Source organism: Microcaecilia unicolor, chromosome 7 (genome assembly GCF_901765095.1).
Source record: "Microcaecilia unicolor chromosome 7, aMicUni1.1, whole genome shotgun sequence".
Lineage (NCBI taxonomy): Eukaryota > Metazoa > Chordata > Amphibia > Gymnophiona > Siphonopidae > Microcaecilia > Microcaecilia unicolor.
This window is the reverse complement of record NC_044037.1, coordinates 186,868,693-186,890,618: the sequence shown is the minus strand read 5'-3', so window position 1 is coordinate 186,890,618 and position 21,926 is coordinate 186,868,693. Positions and strand designations below refer to the sequence as shown.

The following is a 21,926-nucleotide window of genomic DNA, read 5'->3' as shown; positions in this document are numbered from 1 at the left end:
AAATGGTGGCAGCTCCTTGAATGGCAATAACTTGAACTACATCTCCTGTTCCTTATCATCCCCCAGACCAGTCCAAAACAAATGAGTTATGTCTGTCAGCCAGTAGATGACAGAAAATGACTTGTAGGCCCTGCCTTATAAAGGACACCGTGCAGAAGCCACTCACCAGCATTCTCTGTTGCCAGCAAATGACGATGGATATGCTGTGCAATTGATTCTGAACTGGTCTAGTGGAGACTGCTCCTGGGCCTAGCTGGAGAGCTGTAACTGCAGTTGAGCTTAGGACATTCAGGGCTAGACCGCAGGCTTGGGAAATACATGGAGAAGTCCATATTCCTCTCCCCTGCCAATCTTCCTCATTGCTTGTTCAGAAGAACTTGAGGAAAGTAATTATAACGCTGTTTCTCTCTCCTGGTCTCTTTTCCTCACTCTCCCTGCCCCCCCCCCCCCCCCCCCCCCCCCCCAGAAAAAGGCAAGATCTCCAGGAGTTGGGAGTTCAGAGGAGGGTGGTTCTGGCAGAGGTGAGCAGCAGTGGCCTATTCGGGGCAGTAGGTGGGTATTTTAGGGACTGCTCAGAATGGTGGGACAGGTAGGCAATCTGCAGTTACATCAGGAGTGGTGCCAACAAAGGAGACTACATGTTAGTCAACTGGCCTTTCAAACTAGACACGGATTTGTGAGAAGAACCTTGGAGCATTGTCAGTCACTCAGACTTTATTCCTGCAGTAAGCCCTCCTTGAGCTCCAGCGATCCTGCTGCCATTACTTTTAAATTTGAACTGAGCCGGTGGTGATTGGATAACATCACTGGCAACCACTTCAATAGTGTCGTTTCAAAGGGGCACACCTTTTTTTGCGACTCTTCATGCACATGATCAGATGTGGTCTCAGTCAAGGACTTGATTTATTAAGATAAGGTTGAAATTAAGTATAAAGGAGTTTATACTTAATTTCAACCTTATCTTAATCCTCAGGTATTGTTAGTCTTACATAATGTTTCTAATGTCTAATCTAGCTAACTGTCAATACTGCTTCTAATCCCTTGGTTCTTTGACTACCAAACTGGCTCTTTAGAAGACAGTTATAACATAACATTAATTATACCTTACAAGCAATGGTTAAAACTTAATGCTTTAAAGACAAGAAATGTAAATCGTCAATCTAATAGCAATGACTACCTTCATACATGCTTTACTTAACCCACTCATGCATACACAGACTGAAAGATCCACATCCTAAACGTCATCTAATTAAAATACAGTGTTGCAGTCTGAAACAAGCCCACACATTCATTCCAATACCTCTAGGTTAAGTAAATTCTAGATCCATTGTGAATAAATCTGAGCTCATAAGAAGATGGATTGAGGATGAACAATTTGTTGTAATCATGATTATCGAAACTTGGTTACGTTCAGATAACGATCCTATCATTAAAGACATATGTCCGCCAGTTATAAGATCCTCAATCTCTTATTGGGTCTACAGAGAGGTGGTGACTTATCAATAATATACAAATCCTTCTTCAACATAGAGTTACTGTCTAGTAACACCTCCTCAAATCTTGAAATACTTGCTTGCAATGTTACACTATTTTATCAAATCTTTGTATTTGCCTATTTTATCGTCCACCTGGAAGTTGGCATCTGGCAGAGAATGATCTTTTTGATTTTATTTCAAATATCTTGTGTCAACCACCCTAATATCCTTCTGTTAGGAAATATTAACCTGCACTAGATAATCAAGCAAACCCAAACACACAGGACTTAGTATATTGTTTATCAGAGATGATTGTTCTCTTAAGTTCTATATTCCAGTCTAAGCCCTTGGGTAAGTTGCGAAAAATAAGATTCTTGTATTGTAAAGAGGAGATAATTTCCCTTTATTATTTTGGGCACTCTGTTCCTTTTCTAATTCTTCTACATCTTTTTGAGATACAGCATCCAGAATTACACATAAACTCAAGGTGCAGTCTCACAGTGAGGAGATGCAGGGGCATTATGTTCTTTGTTTTATTCTCTGTTCCTTTCCTAATAATTCCTAACTTTTGCGTTTTTGGTCACTTCTGCACACAAAGCAGAAGATTTCAACATATTGTCCACTAGGGATGGGCAGCGGGAAAATTTTTGTTTTGTATTGTTTCTGGGAATATTGGTTTTGTTTTGGGTTTTTTTTCTGGGCATTTTTTCATTATGGGAGCTATGTCACTGAGGGTGCACTATTTGCAAAGAGAGCACACTTTTTTCCTAAAAGGACGGAGGATTTGAAAACTTTCCTTCAGGTTCATTCCCAGTTAGGCATTCTGTTTTCATTTCTTCCTTGACCTTTTCTAGGTTGAGTATTACAAAGAATAGTTTTTCATCCTGGACTGGCTGTTCTTGTAATGCTGGACTAGCCCAAGAAGCCTTGGTAGATAGAACCTATGTGCTTCAAGGTGGGGGAAAGCTTGCAGCTCCCACAGAAGAAGGTTCTATTGATAACAGAGGCCAGTTTTGGTGGACAGCCCGCTTCACTTTTGTCTTGTGGCGTAGCCCTTGAAAGGTCGTATTTGAGGTGAAAAGTTGATGTGGATGAGGCCAGTAAAAATCCACCTCCTTGGCATATACCAGAGCAGGGATTTTCAACCCAGTCCTTGGGGAACACCCAGTCATGGTTTTCAGGATATCGGATATCCTGAAAACCCCGACTGGCTGGGTGTACTCTGAGGACTGGGTTGAAAACCTCTGTACCAGATTCTGGAGGGTTATTGAGTCCTGGTGCACAGTATGGGTGTACTTGCCCTTTCAGGCTTCAGTATTTCACTTTCTATCTTGTTTGCAGGAATGACTTGAGAGAGGCTTGGCTGAACACTCCCTGAAAGTCCAGGTAGCTGTGCTGGTTGGTGTGTTTTAGGGGCTACTTGGAGGAGGGAGCATTCTTAGCAGATGGTTTTAGCTTTTCATGTTAATCAGTCAATTATGTTAACTTCAGGCAGGAGGATTGTGGGGAGGATTCTTCTCCGCTTGCTTGGATGTTGTAGAGTCCTCATGTTACTTGGAGGTGGTAACTGTTTTTTGGAAGGCAGATCAGTTGTTTGGTTCTGTTTTGGAGGAGCCAACAAAGGAGGGTTTGCTTTGAAAGCTGCCATTGCATGTTGGCTTAAAGAAACAGTTTCTTCAACTTATGTTCTATAAGGTCAAGTACCACCTAAGACCCTCAAGTCTCATTCAGCCAGTGGGATAGCAGCTTCATGGGTGGAGTTTCATGCCATCTCTTCTATTGTGATGTGTAGAGACACATTGTGATGTTCTTTGCATACTTTCTCTAAACACTATAGGCTGGGTGTCTTTGCCAGAGAGGATGCGGCATTTAGCATAGGAGAACTTAGGGCAGAGGTTTCAGAATCCTGATTAGTTTACGGGTGCTTTGTTACATCCCTTTTGTTCTGGACTGGTCTGGGAGATGATAGGAAGGACAAATTACCTGCTAATTTTCTTTCCATAAGTCCTCCAGACCAGTCCAGAGACCCACCCTCATATAGTCTATATTCTGTTTTGTCCTTTGCTCTGGGGCAGAAATTATCTGAGCATCTTCTGTGGCTCTCAAGTTTTTTGTGGTTTTCGTATGGGGTACCATGGATTTTCTCACCTTCTGAAGAGATTTAGGCAGAATTTTTCTCATCTTTGCTTTGTTGCAGAAATACTGGTGAGCAGCTGCTGCATGGTACCTTTTTATAGGGCAGGGCTTACAAGTCATTGTTCTCTGTGTCCATCTGTTGGCTGACAGGCTGCACTGGGTTGGAGGAAAGAAAGTTAGAGGTAAGACCAGTTTTTTCCTGTTGATTGGTCTCTCACATTACCCTGAGCAATTTTGGCCCATTCTTCAAACTCTGAAACTTGAAGGTTTCCTTTCATGAACAGCTTGTTTCTGTGCCTGTCATCGTGATTGTTGGGGTTGTACAGATGTTGCCATGTGCGAGTAAGTAGAATTGATATTTCAGCCATCAGCTGTCAGTTAGAAAGCCACAGCATAACAGCTGAGATGTCAGCTCCACTTACTCAGATGCAGCAAGACCCGGATAACCACAGCAGTCCTTTACTGCCATGGTTGACAGGCAGACTGAGCTGCTTAGTCTGGAAGGCAGTGTTTTGTTTTCGCAAACCAAATGTTTATTGTGACAGAAAAGTGTAATTTTCAATTCATACATTAAGAGAGTATTAATCCAAAAGTCTTTGGTGAACCTGTATTGTATTTGGTGAACCTGAGATAGACAGCAATGCTTTTTGAAAGAGCATGATTTCTCTTAACTGCCCTTCCATGAAAACTATTACTATTTATCTGAGAAGTCTGCAGATCTTTAGATGTTAGTCTGGGGTTCTTTCTGACCATGTGGATGTTTTGGGGGGGTTGATCTTGGCAGGATGACAGCTCCTAGAAATTCAGTGTTCTTCTCAACTTTTTCCATTCGTAGACCATCTGACAGTGGATGAATGAACCCCAAATGTTTAGAAACAAGTACCACAAGTCAGCTACTTCCATAAATTTCAAGCATTTTAAATGTAGTTCTACCTAGGGGGTGGAACTATTTGGTTAAGAAAGATGATTTATCAGATCATACTAATAAGCATCACCTACTTTTTCATAGGGTGCTTTGGAATTTGTTCTGATTGCGGTATGATAAGTTCTCATTACTTTTTATGGTGAAGAACAAGCTCAGAAGCTTTTGGTCCTTTGTATAGAACAGGATGCCTAAGTTCAGTTTTGTTGGATTTACTCTTCAGGATGATTTTACTTGTTACCTAGTTATTTACGCACCTTCACTTGGACCAGGTGTTCTTAACCAGTGGTGGGAAGAGGTCAAATGGAGTGCAGAGAAGAGTCTTGAAATCTAGCATGTATCACTTGTCATTTTGTTGAACAACATTACTGTATGTACAATTCATGTAGTAGCTTTGTGTGACAAGTTTGGTAGTATTCTGCATACTCCTGTCATTTTAGTGACATGGTAGCGGTTAGCATTGTTAGCGGCTAACAGCAACACATGTAGCTGTCGTTCACCAGTGGGCATGTGGTTTCAGAAGGGGGTGTGAGGGTTTCATTGCTCATTTAAAGAGATGAGGGAACGTTAAGACGCTCTAACTTAGACATTCTGCACTCTGATCCTGAATTAGCTTTTTTTATATATCAGAAAACATGGAGTTGTTTATTCTTTTATTATGTAATAAAACATGTATAAATTAGTTTCAATTAAACAATCACCCGACTCACTCGCAAATGCGCAGTAGAGACTTCCCTCTCTGTCCCGCCCCCGCGTCAATACGTGATGACGAGGGCGGGACAGAGAAGGAAACTGCGCCGCCGAGGTTGATACCGCTCCCCCCCCCCCCCCACCCGAGGTCGCCGCTACCGTTACCCCTCACACACACACACCCACACCCGGCCCGGGCCCTCTCTCCGCTACTAAACTTACACATCCATTCGCCGGAACGCAGCACGCACATCAGCTGAGCTGCCGTCGGCCTTCCTTCCCTGCCTGTGTTCCGCCCTCGCTGACGTTACGTCACAGGAGGGCGGGACACAGGCAGAGAAGGAAGGGCCGACGGCAGCTCAGCTGATGTGCGTGCTGCGTTCCGGCGAATGGATGTGTAAGTTTAGTAGCGGAGAGAGAGAGGGCCCGGGCCGGGTGGAGGGATGGCAGCGGCGGCGACTCCGGGGGGGGGAGGAAGGAAGGAAGGAAAACCCCAATACCAGCCCGTTTTTACGGGCTCAACGGCTAGTAGTAGCATGATAAGAACTTGTAATTCTCCATTATTATACTTGGGGTTCACAGGCATATCTCAACACTGTATTCTTAGATTTACAAACTGGAAATAAGGCCAGTCCGTGTCACATTAACTTTCTCACTAAGGAGTCTTTATTAATCTTCTGTAGGTAGACTTTATTCAAATAGCCCAGAGTGTTGCAGATGTTTGATACTATGGCTTCCTTCACATAGTTGTATGGCAGAATAAGGTGCCCCAGGTCATAGTTGACACTTCTCTTCACCTCTGATGGTCAGGGAGGAGTTGTGATTGTAGAGGTCACTATTGAAATCTAGTTTCCTATGTTCTTTTGTTCCGGGCAACTTTTTATCATCAACATAATTTTATCTGTCTACAGTGTGCAGTCTGTTTTTAAAAACGTTTTTGTGTGGACTTATCTCTGCTCCTCTCTGACAGGTTTCTGATGGTATCATTGCTCCTGGCTATGAGGAAGAGGCTCTGAAAATCTTGGCCAAAAAGAAAAATGGAAGTTACTGCATTCTGCAGGTTACGTTTACCATATATATTCCTATATTTTGTCCTGGGAATAAATTCAGATTGGATTTCATTTTCACCGTTCCCTACTTCTACAGAGTGAAAAGCTTATTTTGTGTTATCCTTTGCATTGCTCATCTTGGTTTGATGTTGAGTTCCCTTATCACACCTACTGAATGTGTTCTCAAATTGGTTTTGTTTTTAATTGATAGTAGGTCTTGCCATTTGCTGCTGCACTTCTTGTACTGTTGCCTTCACAAGCACAAATGTAAACTTTTGCAAGTCTGTTCCTTGTTCATTCTGAGGACCTAAAGCTGTGGACTTCATTTCAAAATCGATATGAAAGTCCAAACCAAAGATGGTAACTAGTTTCTGCACAGCTCTTCTGGAATCTGTTTAACAGTTTAATAGCCTTCAGGCCTTGTATAGATTCCTATCATACTTCTAAGCAAGCTACAGCATAACATACACAATAACATTAATATCACTGTACTTTGTGAAGCATAGTTTGGTAGGAGATATCTTCTCTAGAGTGGAAGGCATTTCATGGGTTGATGGAATGAGAACATGGCTTTTAATGGGCTGGAAATGAAGAGCTGCCACTAGAATTGCAGAATTCATCTGTACTGTCTGAGCCGGAAGTCCCTTTTTCTGTGTCCGCATTTTCTTGCCATACTGGATTAGCAGACGTGGATCAGTGGTGCTCTCACAAAAAAAGGAAAAGAGGACACCAGAGGGTCAAACAAAGGTAAAAACAGTTTATTGAACAAATGTAAAATAGGCCAGAAGGCTGATCAGCAGTTTTTTTTTTTTTCTGGCACTGTGCTCCATAGAGAAACCTGCTGACCAGTGGCTTAGCCAGACAGGCTATTTTAGGTGGGCTCACAGTTATTTGGATGGGCCTTCCAAACCACCTCTCCCACTTTGTCCTGCATCTCTTTCCCTGTCCTTCCCCCCAAGATTTGGTATTTGCCCCTGCCTGTGACCCAGCAATTCCCCTTCCCAGGTGTATCTCGACACAGCATCAGCAACCACATCCACTTCCTGCGCTGGTCTCTGCAGGCTTCCCTCTGCCACATCCCGCTTTCAGTGTCATCACTTCATGTTTCCTCTGGCAGGACATGGCAGAGGGAAGCCTGCAGAGACCAGCGCAGTTAGTGGATGTGTTTTGCTGATGCCATTCGCGAACGTGGTGATGTAGATAGGGAGGGAGTTGCCGGGCTGTTGACGTATCTGTGGGAGGAAGTGAGGGGAGCCAGGTGGCTGCCCCAGGAGTGAATTGAGCCAGACAGGGTGGGCCTGTGCACACCCAGGCCTACCCATAGCTACATCACTGCGACATTGAGTGCTGAATCCAGGTTGAGAACACTGTATATTATCAGTCGAGTTTGTTTAGTGGCTTTTAAGTCTTGACTCCTAAAACAGGGATCTTTTGCCAAAACACCGACTGTCGATTTTATCTGTAAAGCCTATTTGGCTTCATATGTATGCCCCATGGTGAAACTTTATAGTTTTGCCTTTTGGCCTGTTTTACATTTGTTTTAATAAATTGTTTTTACCTTTGTTAACCCTCTGGTGTCCTTTTCCTTCTTTGTGGGAGCACCATTGGTCTACTTCCTACTGTTTTTTGTTTTGTGACTTTATATGTAGAGGTTTTCCCTTGATTCTTTCCCTTTTGGTGTTTACACTTGATCAGCAACCAAAATGACTCTGAAACGTCCCAGATATCACTGGGGTCTGCCAGATGGTCTCAGATGTCTCCTTGAAGAAGTTTGGCTCTTTTTTATGTTTGTTTTGTTTTTAATAAAACTTACCTATAGCAGTTATGGAAAGAACAGCAGCAGTGTTAGTTTGCAGGACTTCTGTGCAGATCAGAGAGGGTAAATAAATGAGTAAGCAGTTTGGTGTAAAGAACTTAGCAGAGTCTAAACATCAAGTCTGAGGGAAACTGATGCCAACCCTTCAACCTGCTAACAAGTAACAAGCTGCAATCACATGTTGGGTGGCAAACGTTTTAAGCCATTGCCTACAGTTTTAAAAATTTTGGCTTGCTTTTTGTAACTATATAACTACTTGTACCATAACATTTTGTTCTGTGTGCTCGCTTGGAATGGGAGGCTGGAGAGAAGGTGACCATTCTCCCATTGAAAAGGTTGGGACTAGGTTTTCCTGATGGCTGAGTGACATCACTGTACAATGAGGGCCCCTGGTTAGATTTCCAAATCAGATTTGTTGTACTCTGAATACTCAGGTTGAGGAAAGGGAATTGGGGGTCCTTCAGGATGACACCTGGTGACTGGATTTAGAGCCCATGATACAAGGCTCCAGAAGTTGCCCTGGCGTATTGCTCCAGGTCTTTGAGCCATTGTTCCAATGATCAGACTAGGAACATTTGGAAGGTCTGTTTAGAAATAAAGGATAAAATCCCTTGGCATTAAGAATGAAATGTCATGTGCCAAGATCCCAGGACTAGATTCAATTCAACCTAAATGAAAAAGAGGTAAGAGGAACTACTGCCCCCCCCCCCCCCCCCCAAAAAAAAAAAATGTATTGGAGTCTGTGCTCCTTTGTTTTCTGCACCCCTTCTCTTGAAACATATTTCAGATTACCTCCTCCAGTTCAGACTGGGGAGGGTGTGTGTGTGAAATTCGGCTTTAAAGATAGTTTCTGCTAAACCTGTGTGAAAAAAAGAAGAAACAGTCTCCTACATTACTAATGCTCCCTTATTTACAAGTGTGAGCACTGAAGAGGTTCTTTTTTTTTTTTTTTTTTTAACCACATCTGATAAATATTTCTGGAGCTCAACTGATGTAGTACATACTTTGAGAGGGGTGAGGGGCAGGGAATCAAGAGAGCAAAATAAAAATCCCTTTGACGCTGTTAAAACTGAGCACGCACTGTTCAGTGGAAGAGACTTTTCTTTTCCAAGAACTGTTTATACTTAATGATGTGGTGCTGTTCTCACACCATCAAAATATAGGGTGACTGCATAAGGAGAAAATTGAGATGTGTACTTAATACTTTTCAGATGGACCCAGAATATGAGCCGGACGAGATGGAAGTGCGGAACATTTTTGGATTGTATCTGATGCAGAAAAGGGACAATGCGGTGATAGACAAATCTCTCTTCAGCAATGTGGTCACAAAGCACACAGATGTAAGTGTGAGTGGAGCATGAGAACTGGCCAAGGTTTCTAGGCTTTGAAGTGGGAGTTTGCTGCGAGGGCACATCCTCAGGAACAAACTTCTAAAATGGTCACTTTTGAAGCAAATTTTCTAAACAATAATTAGAACAACAAGATTCACAATCAGTAAGGATAGGACGATCACGTTAAAACAAACTTCTGGAAAAGTCAGATGGGGTGAGTAGGTGGGTCTCTGAACTGTACTCCACTAAGTAAGGACCCATCAAATAAGGACGTAAGCGCTATGCTGAGTCAGATCAGTGATTCATTAGTCTCAGGGTCCTGTTTTCACTTGTGGCCAACCAGGATCATATGGAAAATACCTGGAAAATCACATACATATCGTTCACTGTAAGAATTAGAGCTGTTATCCCCTTGTTTGCCTAGTAATTAAGAGTTTATTAACTTGTCCAAGTCCTTCATTTGAACGCAGCTATATGTCTAGCTTTGACCATATTCTCTGTCTAAAAGCCTACAGCTTAGTTTTGTATTGACAGAGAGAACATTTTCAAATTCCTTAAATGGGCCTAATTTTTAGTATCTCCTAATACTTTCATGTGCCTAAAGAAGAGATTGATAGCTTTTTATTGCAAATAAATCATCTATCGCAACCTGTAGAGACTCCAGTTTTTTCCTCCCAGTGATGGTTGCTAACTGTATACTCCAAAGTTTGAAGAAAATCCTTGGGTGCAATTATCTGTCATGATTCTCTTTTATGTAATGTGTGCTCTATGAAGGAGCTATAGGATTACCATTAAATGACCTGGTGGGTATGTGTTTGGAGAATAATCTCCATTGAATGCGGTGAATCTCCATTTCTTCCACTTTGGCAAATTGTGAATGAAAGAGTCCTATCATTTTTTAGATCTGCAGGATTCCTTCCCCAAACTGTATTCCATCAGAGTTGCTGTACAGCTTATAATTCTGTTTGGAGTTCTTTCCTGTATTCCATGATCCATATTTATCGTCCATTTTCTCTTAAGATTCCAGATTCTGCTTTAAGAGACCTGATTGTAGCCAGCATTGCTGTGAAGTATACCCAGTCCAACTCTGTCTGCTATGCAAAAGATGGGCAGGTAAGCCAATATAGCTAAATACGCTTGCTCTTGGAAGCAACAGAGCAGACATTTCAGAAAAATCTGTAAATGTATCCCAAAAATACCTTTCTACACCCAGTCTGAAGGAAAATGCTTTCGGCAGATTAATTCGTGTTTTTCCTGGCTAATAGCTTCTTGTCTTGGAGGAGTGAGAGCAAAAATCCTTCCCGACTTCCTGTTGAATTTTGTCATTTGCTGGTATAACAAATATTATTCTTTTGATCCTTTAGATAGAACTTCCTGTTCGTTGCAAAGATCAGTTTACAGCAGTAGATGGTGCTGCTGCTGCTCTACTGTAACTAAATCAACACGGAAAGGACTGAATGGGCATGCAGTCTCCATTCAGAGACTTGCACTGCCCTTGGCATATGGCAAAGGAATCATTTGCTAAGTTCCCGCTGAGTATGCTTTCACCAGAACATTAAAAGAATGTTAAAATATGCCAGTAGAAACACCACCATGTTTCTTTTACAACTGGTTGTGCCTGGGGCAAATGTAATCATAGTTTTCCAGCACAAACATCAATTTAAATCAAAAGGTATTACATAACACAAGCTCTTGATCTATTTAGTTTTGAACATATGACAGTAAAGGTTCTGTAAGATGGTTACGACATCATGCGTGTGTCAGTTTGAGGATTGCAGATCTTGGAAGGCAAATTAAACTAATCTGATTACACAGCTCCAGTAAGACTTCAATCTTGATTGTACCTTTTTCCAAATTCAGAATGAGTTTTAAAAACTTAATCCTCAAAAACTGAATAATCCTAAAGTTTTATGCATAAATTGAATGAGCTGTACACTGCAGATAGTTGCCCTATTAAAACTGCTGGAAAAAAATATGGGCATCCTTCTCACAAGGTCGCCCAAATCGGCATAATCAAAACCCAATTTTGAGTGTCCCCAACTGCTTTCCATCGCGGGGACAACCAAAGTTCATGGGGGCGTGTCGGAGGCGTAGTGAAGGTGGGACTTGGGCGTGCCTATCACATGGGCATCCTCGACCCATAATGGGGGAAAAAAGGGTGTTGCTGACGAGCACTTAGACGACTTTACCTGGTCCTGTTTTTCTTACGACCAAGCCACAAAAAGGTGCCCGAACTGACCAGATGATCACCGGAGAGAATCGGGGATGACCTCCCCTTACTCCCCCTGTGGTCACTAACCCCCTCCCACCCTCAAAAAAAAAAAAAATCTTTAAAAATATGTCGTGCCAGCCTCAAATGTCATACTCTGGTCCATCACAGCAGTATGCAGGTCCCTGGAGCAGTTTTAGTAGGTGCAGTGCACTTCAGGCAGGTGGACCCAGCCCCCCCCCCCCCCCCCCACCTGTTACACTTGTGGTGGTAAATATGAGCCCTCAGAAACCCACTGTACCCACATCTAGGTGCCCCTCTTCACCCGGTAAGGGCTATGGTAGTCGTGTACAGTTTTGGGGGGGCTCAGCACACAAGGGAGCTATGTACCTGGGAGCAATATATGAAGTCCACTGCAGTGCCCCCTAGGGTGCCCGGTTGGTGTCCTGGCATGTCAGGGGGACCAGTGCACAAGAATGCTGGCTCCTCCCACGACCAAAGAGTTTGCATTTGGTCGTTTCTGAGATGGGCGTCCTTGGTTTCCATTATCGCCGAAAATCAGAAACGACCAAGTCTAGGGACGACCATCTCTAAGAACTACTTAAATTTCAAGATTTGGGCGTCCCCGGCTGTATTGTCGAAACGAAAGATGGACGTCCATCTTGTTTCGATAATACGGGTTTCCCCGCCCCTCCACCGGGATGTTTTGCGAGGACGTCCTCAGCAAAACTTGGGCGTCCCTTTCAATTATGCCCCTCTTAGTCTGCAGATTTAGAAAGAGAGGGATTGTTCATAAATCTTTTATTTTTATATATAGGCAGCAGACCTTCCCTGAAGTAGACAGGAATGATCAGAAGTGTGGTGGTAAATCCACTCCCAGTAGCTAGATTAAAAAAACAAAACATTTACACACAGTTTTAAAGAGTTTGCACAGCAATGGGAAAGCGTTTGACATAAGGACATGTGTTTGTGTTTGTTTTTGATGAGGTCAGGGAGAACACCCCCTCAGAGCTTGGTCTATCCCTTTAGCCTTTTGAAGATAATTTCCATTGTTCTGTCTTCTGGAGATTTTAGTACACATGCTGTCTTGTTTGTTCATTCATCTTTCCCGTGGCCCTTTACAATAATTAAAAATAGTGAAAACCAAAGTACGAAGTAAAGTTGGACCAGAAAACTCTAGTATCTGTTTGATCCCCCCTCCATGCAAGAATGTGTTTTGCTTCTTGCTGATCAAGTCCTCAACCACCATGGATCCCCAACCAATGTTTCCTCTAAGGAGTGGCCTGTTTTTTTTTTTTTCATTTGAGCAGCAAGTTTTAAAAACCAACAATTTTTGAACGCCAGTATTAGCAATGCATTTCTGTATGTGGCACCAAAAAAAAAAGTTTTTTCTTAGCAACCATGTGAAATCTGTGAGCGACACTTTTAAAATGTACGCGCAATCGCTCATGTACTCTGCTCAGAGGGGGCATTGCCCCCAACCCTACCCAGACAGTGGCAGAAACAGAACTGAGATCTATGGCTTATATGTACACTCACTGCTTGCTCTGGTACCACTGTGGTTTGGTGTGGGAGGGAAGAACTGAAAGTGGCCTGTAGCAGGTCCATCATAAGGTATAGTTGACCTCTCCTTGTGTATGAGATGCTGAGGTTTCCTCAGGGTATATTCTACCGATTCCCTCCCCCTCCACCCCAAATAAAACAGACTATGGAGGCAGGGGCGCATTTAGTTAGCTCGGTGCCTTTTCCAGCTTTCTTCTATCCACCTCTCTTCCTTCACATTGGCATTCACCATGGGCCCATTTTCCGGGTTTTGATGTCACAGGTGCATTGGGAGGAGGGGCGGGCAGTAGGAGCAGTATGATCAGCCACTCCAGCAGTAGACTTCATCCCTGTCCCCTGAGGAGGATGTCAGTCACAGTATTAGAACATTGGTATAGAATTTTATATAACATCAGAGGGCCAAGTGAAAGGATCCTTTGAACCTGATTTGGCCCACTGGCTGTATGCCAGGACATTGGATATGTGTAGCATTTTCAACAAATAGGAAAGCATTTTTTGCCTATCTAATTTGTAGAAGAGGTGAAGAGTTAATTAAAAAAAAATCATAGTCCTCTTTCTAAAAACTTCAGTTTACAACCAGATATACACAGTAACTGTACACAAAGTCGGATACGCTAAACCAAACTGAAAACAATACTGACCTCAGGGGCATATAAACAGCATTACATCTTGAGTGAATGCTATGCATGATTTTCCACTTGTTGCAAAACAATTTAAAGCTTTCAAATACTATGAAGATAAACTATGTGAAATTTATCCATGTTGCCCAAACGTGCAAATGCCTCTCCTGACGTATCTTCAGAGACTATTTGGTAGGTCCTAAGGGCTAATTTTCTCTTCCACCAGCTTCTACACCAGTGTTCTCTACTCCTACACTTAAGTGATCTGGTTTTCAGGACACTTGTAATGAATATTTATTTATTTATTTATTTTGGTGCATTTGTACACCACATTTTCCCACAAGAGCAGGCGCATTGTGGCTTACATTAATTCATAAGGAAACAATACAGGACAGAGATGGCACAGTTACGGATTATGACAGGAGGGGAAGGAACATAAGGGGCATAGCATCCGGCGAACAACCATGCACAGTCAACAAAAGAGAGAGGTCAAACATGGGAGTTGCCAGTAGAATAAGCCTTGTTGAATAAGAATGTTTTTAAGGTCTTCTTGAACAGTTGGTGGTCGACTAGCTCTTTTAGTTGTTTTGGCAGAACATTCCAGGATTTTGGACTGATATAGTGGAAGGACGAAGCAAAAAGGGCCTTGTATTTAACATTCCTGCAGTTGGGAAAATGTAAGCCGCATTGAGCCTGCCATTAGTGGGAAAGCGCGGGGTACAAATGTAACAAAATAAAATAAATAGATTGAGGTAGGACCTTGCAGTTATTAGCGCATTTCTAGATGGTAGATCGATTAGATTGAGCATTTATTCAGGGGCTTCTCCATATATTTTCTTATGTGTTAGCGAGCAGATTTTAAATGTAATACGATCTTTTACAGGTCACCAGTGGAGTTTAAAACGTAGTGACTGAGCATGTTCAAAACGCGATTTGCCCATTATTAGCCTTGCTGCTGTGTTTTGAGCTGTCTGAAGCCTTTTCAGAATGTAGTTCCGACAACCAGCCTATATCCCGCTACAGTAGTCTATATGGGATAGGACCAGCTAATGAACGAGGGTACGGAAAAACTCTCTTGTGATGAAATGCCTGATATGCTTCAGCCTCCACATTGCATGGAACATTCTTTTTGTGATGATTTTTACTTGAGTGTCCAGGTGTAGGTATCCAACTCTACACCCAGGATTCTCAGGCTGTGTGAAATCGAAAGTTTATAGTCCTTAAGGCTGAGTGAACTTTGGACTACTTTATTGTGCTGGGACGAAAGGGTTAGACATTGTGCTTTGTCTTGATTAAGTTTAAACAGAAACGCCTTTGCCCAGGAATCCATGATGGAAAAACTGGCGTCTATTTTATCGGTGATTTCGGCTAGAGATGACTTGAAAGGGATGTAGATGGTCACATGTATATACCAGGTCTTCTGTGTATGCAAATCTGACACATACGCATACATTGAGGTTATCCTGAAACCCAACTGGGTGAGTGTGCCTCCAGGACAGGGCTGAGAAGTGATGGACTACACAATCTGTTTTCAGCCAGGCATCAAACAGAAGGGCAATATTATGTCTGGCTAGACATCTTGAATATACATAAGTGATTGTGAGGGAATCTTTAGTTGCTGTTTTGTCCTCTGTCCAGGATCATACTGCTCCCCCCTCCCCTATTAGGATGTTGAGTTTCTTGGCCAAGATATATGGGTATTCTCAAATGTGCAATGCAGACTGCATGAAAATTTGAGTTTCTCTCAGAAGAATCTGCCTGGGGAGATCTAAATGTGTTTATTACATTTCCATGTAAATGTAAAAGGCCAAGAAGGAATTAAAAACGTAAGGGCAACCAAAGATGCAGTTCTTTCAGTCATCAAGTTTGAGTTTGATAATATTGAGATTATCCTTGTGTTTGCTATGCTAGCCCTGCAGACTTCTGACAATTTGGATCTCTGGGAAAATTCATGCCTGAGAAGCCCTTAGATATACGATGTATATGACGCTTAAATGGTGGTAGAGTTATTAATGAAATCCTACACTTGGTACCAAACAAAGAAAATGTTAGATTACCTACTAAGCTATTAAATTGTGGGCTAAAAGGCATGGGATTTATTCCAAACATGCTAGGATTTCTTGGTAGTGTCTCTTGGACACTGTTAGTAGCCAGGACATGTCAGTTCTGTCCAAATGCAGTGGCATCCACTCTCACCTTCTTAGTTTTTTCCAAGTGGGAATGGCCAAATCCAGTGCTGCTGAAGCAACCAGAGGAGAGCAATCTTAAATTACCAGTCTGGCATCCCAGACACCACCTCGTGCCCATTACTACACCAACATATCCACAGCAGAATTCCACGTACAATCCCCTGGATTCTATAAATGTCACCCGAATTTGTTTGCCCAAAATTGCGCACAATCCTGAGATCTGTGTGCAAATAAGTTAGTTAATGAGCCGTTAACAATAATTGGCTGTTAATTATTGACATTAGTTGCCTATAGTTTGGATTTATGTGTGGATCTGGCTGCGTGCAATTCTATAAAAATCTGTGACCTGATACGCTTGTGCATAACCCAAAAGGGGGGGGGGGGGAATGGGCGGGTCAGGGGCGTTCCAAAGAATTACATGCAGTATTATAGAACTGGGGAGGCTCCGTGTCCAAGTTGTGCACCAGGATTTATGCCGGATTTCAATTGGTGTAAGTCCTCGCACCCAAAGTAGGGTGCTGGAATACGCGCTAACCCCTGAATTTTATATAGCGCGTCTAGCATTCCACGCCAGAATCCAAGCATATTCTATAACACACGCAACTTAATTAGCTTAACAATCCAATTAGCTAACAGCACTTAACAAGTAATTTACGTGCACAAATCGCTAACGCCTGTGTTTACAAAGGCGCACTATAGGCACGTTAGCGTTGTTAATGCACTTACGCTAACGTGCCTATAGGAATGTATTGGCGTGTTAGCATTTAACGCACATTAACTTTAAAGGCACGTTAAACACGCTAACACGCCTTAGTAAACATACCCCTAAGCGCACTCTGTAATGTAGAGTGCCTACATTTTAAAGCGTGCAGGCAAAAAGGGGCCTAGTTATGGACGAGGAGATGGGCGTACGTAGGCGTTCCAGTGTGCACTGTTATAAAATATGACCCTCTGTGCCTAAATCTACATGCCGGGATTTGCGCCGTGTTTTCATTGGTGTAAATGGAGACGCATAGATTAAAGTGCTAGGATATCAAGCGTATTTTTATACCATGCCTAAATCTAGGCACTGCTTATAGAATATGCTAAGGTGGAAATGTTTTCTGCGCAGATTTTTTTTTAGATGCCATATGTAGAATCTGACCCTAAGCACTATTCTTTAAAGAATGCTCATCCCGGAGTACCCATTATGGAGTAACACTGACCATGATTTTTTTTTCCCAGCACCATTTACTGAATCCAGCCCAATGTGTCTACTTCAAACAAACAGTTGATGGTGGAAGAGTTTAGACAGAGTCTACAAGGGAAATCAGACTGTTCAAAACTACTAGAGTTGCCATCGAAGTACTTTGTTGACTAAGTTCAATTTGAGTAGTTTCCCTAAAATATTTTAGGCCTAATGCTAATTGTGAACCCTTGGGATGAATGAAAATGTGAGCTTGGTACCATTCTGCATCATTTGCCTAATGTGGCACTGGATGTGTGTGCTCGCTTTTATTTCTTTGTATGATGGCTCTGGTAAGTTGGGGGTTGGCTTTTTTGGATAATAATGATGTATATGATGATATTTCTCTCTGTTAATACTTGAAAGATCTAGCAAGCTGTCTAGCTTTAAAATTTAATGGGTTTTGTTTGTGGGAGTGTTTTTGAAATTCAACCTTACCTAAGATTGTAGTGCTTTATTTCAGTGGTCCTCATGACACACCCAGCCAAAAGGAATCTGCATGATATCCACAAAGAATATGTATGAGAGAGATCTGCATACCAAGGAGGCAGTGCACGCAAATTAATCTCATGCATATTCATTGTGGATAGCCTGAAAACCCAACTGGCTAGGTGTGTCCCAAGGACTGGATTGCTTTATAGAAAACGTAGCATGTTACAAGTACTATGTTGCAAGGCCTTCCTCCCTTTCAGAGCAAAACAGACTTGAAAAATGATGGTGTCTCAACAGGCTTAGTTGCCGTAAACCATTCTGATGCAAATTCAAACTTTAGAAAGCAAGCATGAAAATCTTGTCTTCCCAGTACTAAATAGTGTGCTCTCTATACACAAAGTTCAGGAGAGCGTCACATTTGGAAGAGAAATTGACACAAATACGTCTAAGGGAATGAGGTGCTGCTCCCATAAAAAAATAAATAAAATGTATTCAGTCATCCACCAGTACATGGTACAAATTGTTTCGCCATAATAATTTCGTAGACATCCCATCTCGTGACATTCCCTGCTGACTTCTAATTAATGGAGTAAGTTTAACTTTACATAGTGATGTATATACAAATTACTTAGTGTATGTGAATTGTTACTCACCTTGAGCTACTACTGAAAAGGTGTGTTCTAAATTTAAATACATTTCTTTGGAGTGATTGAATCCTCCCCAGTCATCAACTGTTAGCATAGACCTTGACCTAACCCTCCTTTCATAGCCCATATAATCAACTACAACTTAAATAGTAATAATTATAGCGTCAACAGCTTCAACATCAACCACAGTGCACACATGCAGTATTCATCATTATATGGGCCAATCTCCAGCTTCCCTTCCCCTGAATAGGGTGGATCAACAGTTCCCAAACTGGCTGAGGCACCCTGGTGCGCCACAGTGAACTCTCTGGGATGCCGTGGCATATCCCTACAGACACCACCCAAATCGCTACTGCAGTGGCGTAGCCAAGGGTGAGCTTGGGTGAGCCCAGGCCCACCCACTTTGGGTTCAGGCCCACCCAGTAGCAGCATACCTATGATGTGGCTGGCAGGGATCCCCAAGCCCCACCAGCCAAAAACTCCCAACAAGTGTCCCTCTTGCATACCTTGTAAGTAGCAGATCTTCGCCTGCAGTGAGCAGTGACATACATACTGCTCGCACCAGCCCCACAGCCTTCCCTCTGATGTATTTCTGCCTAGGCGGAAACAGGAAGCTGCATCAGAGGGAAGGGTGTGGGGCCAACATGAGCAGTGTGTATTAGTTGCTGCTCGCTGCTGGTGAAAATCTGCTATTTGAGAGACTATATGGCATGCAGGTGAGAGAAGGAGAGACCAAATCACCTGTGGGACTGGGTGAGGTTCTACTGCCCACCCATCTTGGGCCCAGGCCCACCCAAAATTGGGTGTCTGGCTATGCCCCTGCGCTACTGCAGACAGCAGCAGCAGCAAAACAAGCGCAGGACTGCAACAGTCTTCAAGCATGTGCTGTCAGTTCTGTCGGTCCTCTGCCCCTGGAATTGGAAGTTGACGTTAGCAGAGGACCAGCAGAGCCGACAGCGCATGCCTGAAGGCTGCTGCAGGCCCATGCTTGCTTTTTTTTTTTTTTTCTTGGCGTTTCCACTAGGGACACAGAGCAGACGGCCTTTGGGACTTGCTTTTGCTGCCAAAGAGATTGAAAATACAGGAGACGGGATGAAGTCAAAATGTTGAAGCCAATAGGTCAGTCTCTGTTTCCTCGTCCCATTCAAAACAAAGCAAGTAAACCAACCTATGAGATGCTGCATCCAAGTTGTCATTCTTTATTGCTGGTAGCATTTTTTATTTAATCTCACTTGTATTTACGAACATGCCAGCTTGTGTAACATACAGATTTACACAGAGGAAGTATAATAATGGAATAACTTTTCATAGGTAGAGGGGTGCCGTGAAAACTGCTCATACATGAAGGGTGCCATGAACCAAAAAAGTCTGGCAACCACTGGGTTACATGGTTCCTTCAGAACTGATGTAGTGATTAAAGGGACCTCCTTTCTTTAGGAACAACTCATACTTTCCCCTTAACATTCAAGTCAGTTTGTCCAGACACACATCATTTCTCCCACCTTCATTGACCATTTTGCACGTTCTGGACTGCCCTCCCTGTCCCATGCTCTGCCTGAGCATATCTCCCTTCCCTTGCTGTCTACTGAGTATTTAGTTGTCACTGCAAAAGCCTCTGTACACCTTAGGGACTATATGGCATTCTACTCCTGCAATGTCCAACTATAGAGCTTGGGAAGAAGAGAGGGCAGGCACAGTGGGAGAAGCTGGACTGGATTAGGGAGTAGCAGGAATGTTTTGCATCAGCTCCTCCCTTCCAGGAAACCTTCAGGGAAAAGGGGAAGGGAGAACAAGAGCATGGAGCAGAGCATAGAACAGCCATGTTGCTCCCTAATCCAGCCCCTCTTCTGTTACTCTTGCTCTTGGCACCCCACCTTCTTGCCCCTCAGCCTGTTAAGTTTGTCTACAAATTAAGGTCTACACCGGCCCTTCGGACTTTACCCAGACTGATCTCAGTAGTATGGGCTGATCTCAGTAGTATGGGCTGATCTGTTTCATTAGGCCACCTTCTTTCTCCCTTGTAGCTCAGTTGTAAACTCATTCACCACCACAAAACGTTATTCCTTTTGGCATGTATTCCAGAGCCAGTTAAAAATGATGAGTTTTACAGGTAGCTCTATGCTGCCAACTTTGTATTATGACAGGATAGGAATTTTTTTCTGAAGCCGTACCAGAAGAGATTCATGTTTCCTGTTGTGTCTACTTTGGGGTAATTTTTCCACTAGTTCTCTAAACTTTTATGTGTGCTAGACACACAAAGCAGCAGAAATCCCTCAGTTAGTTAATTCAACAACATGACAAAATATAACATAAGAATACCCGTACTCAGTCAGACCAACGGTCTATCTAGTCCAGTATCCTGCTTCCAACAGCAGCCAATCCAGGTCGCAGGTACCTGGCAAAAACCCAATTAATGGCTTCCCCCATGTCCATCTCAATAGCAAGACTATGGACCTTTCCTCTAGGAACTTGTCCAAACCTTTCTTAAACACAGATACGCTAACCGCAGTTACCACATATTCCGGCAGTGAATTCCAGAGCTTAAATATTCTTTGCAGGAAAAAAAATATTTCCTCCTATTTGTTTTAAAAGTATTTCCATGTAATTTCAATGAGTGTCCCCAGGTCTTTGTAGTTTTTGAAAGATTGAAAAATTGATTCACTTCTACCATTCTTCACCACTCAGGATTTTATAGACCTCAATCATATCCCCCCCCCCCCCCAGCCATCTCTTTTCCAAGCTGAAGAGCTCTAGCCTCGTTAGCCTTTCTTCATGTGGGAGGAGTTCCATCTCCTTTATCATTTTGGTTACTCTTCTTTGAACCTTTCCTAATTCCGCTATGTCTCTTTTTAGATACAATGACCAGAATTGAACGCAGTACTCAAGGTGAGGCCGCACCATGGAGTGATAGAGGCATTAATTATAATATTCTTGGTCTTATTTTGCATCCCTTTCCTAATAGTTCCTAGTATCCTGTTTGCTTTTTTGGCTGCTGCTAGATCTTTTTCTTGAGTGCTGACTCCTGTGGTGGACTCTAGCATCAGGTAACTATGACTTGGATTATTCTTCCCAATGTGCATCAATTTGCATGTGTTTACATTAAATTTCATGTGCCATTTGGATGGCCAGTCTTCTAGTTGCCTAAAGTCTTCCTGCAATTTTTCATAGTCTGCATGTGTTTTGACAGCTTTGAATAGTTTTGTGTCATCTGCAAATTTAATCACCTCACTCGTCGGCCTGTTTTCCAGATCATTTATAAATGTGTTAAATAGCACCGGTCCCAGTATAGATCCCTGCAGCACTAAACTAGTCACTTAACCCTCCCCTGTGTTTTCTGTCCATTAACCAATTCCTAATCCACAACAGAACATTGCCTCCTATCCCATGACTTTTTGATTTTCTCAGGAGTCTCTCATGAGGAACTTTGTCAAAAGCTTTCTGAAAATCCATATACACTACATCAACTAGCTCACTTTTATCCACATGTTTATTTACACCTTCAAAGAACGGAAGCAGATTGGTGAGGGAAGACTTCCCTTGGCTGAACCTGTTCTCACTCTGTCCCATTAAAACGTGTTTGTCTATGTGTTCCGTAATTTTATTCTTTATAATAGTTTCCATT

General features: G+C 42.6%; 1 protein-coding gene across 1 annotated transcript in view; it reads left to right on the top strand.

The window, feature by feature from the left end:
- ATIC (5-aminoimidazole-4-carboxamide ribonucleotide formyltransferase/IMP cyclohydrolase) overlaps positions 1–21,926 on the top strand; it is a 117,097-nt gene that overhangs the window by 71,741 nt on the left and 23,430 nt on the right. Inside the window, exons 11-13 of the mRNA XM_030209952.1 lie at positions 6,194–6,283; positions 9,300–9,428; positions 10,440–10,532. Coding sequence (XP_030065812.1) covers positions 6,194–6,283; positions 9,300–9,428; positions 10,440–10,532 — 312 coding nt within the window. The remainder of the gene's footprint in view (positions 1–6,193; positions 6,284–9,299; positions 9,429–10,439; positions 10,533–21,926) is intronic.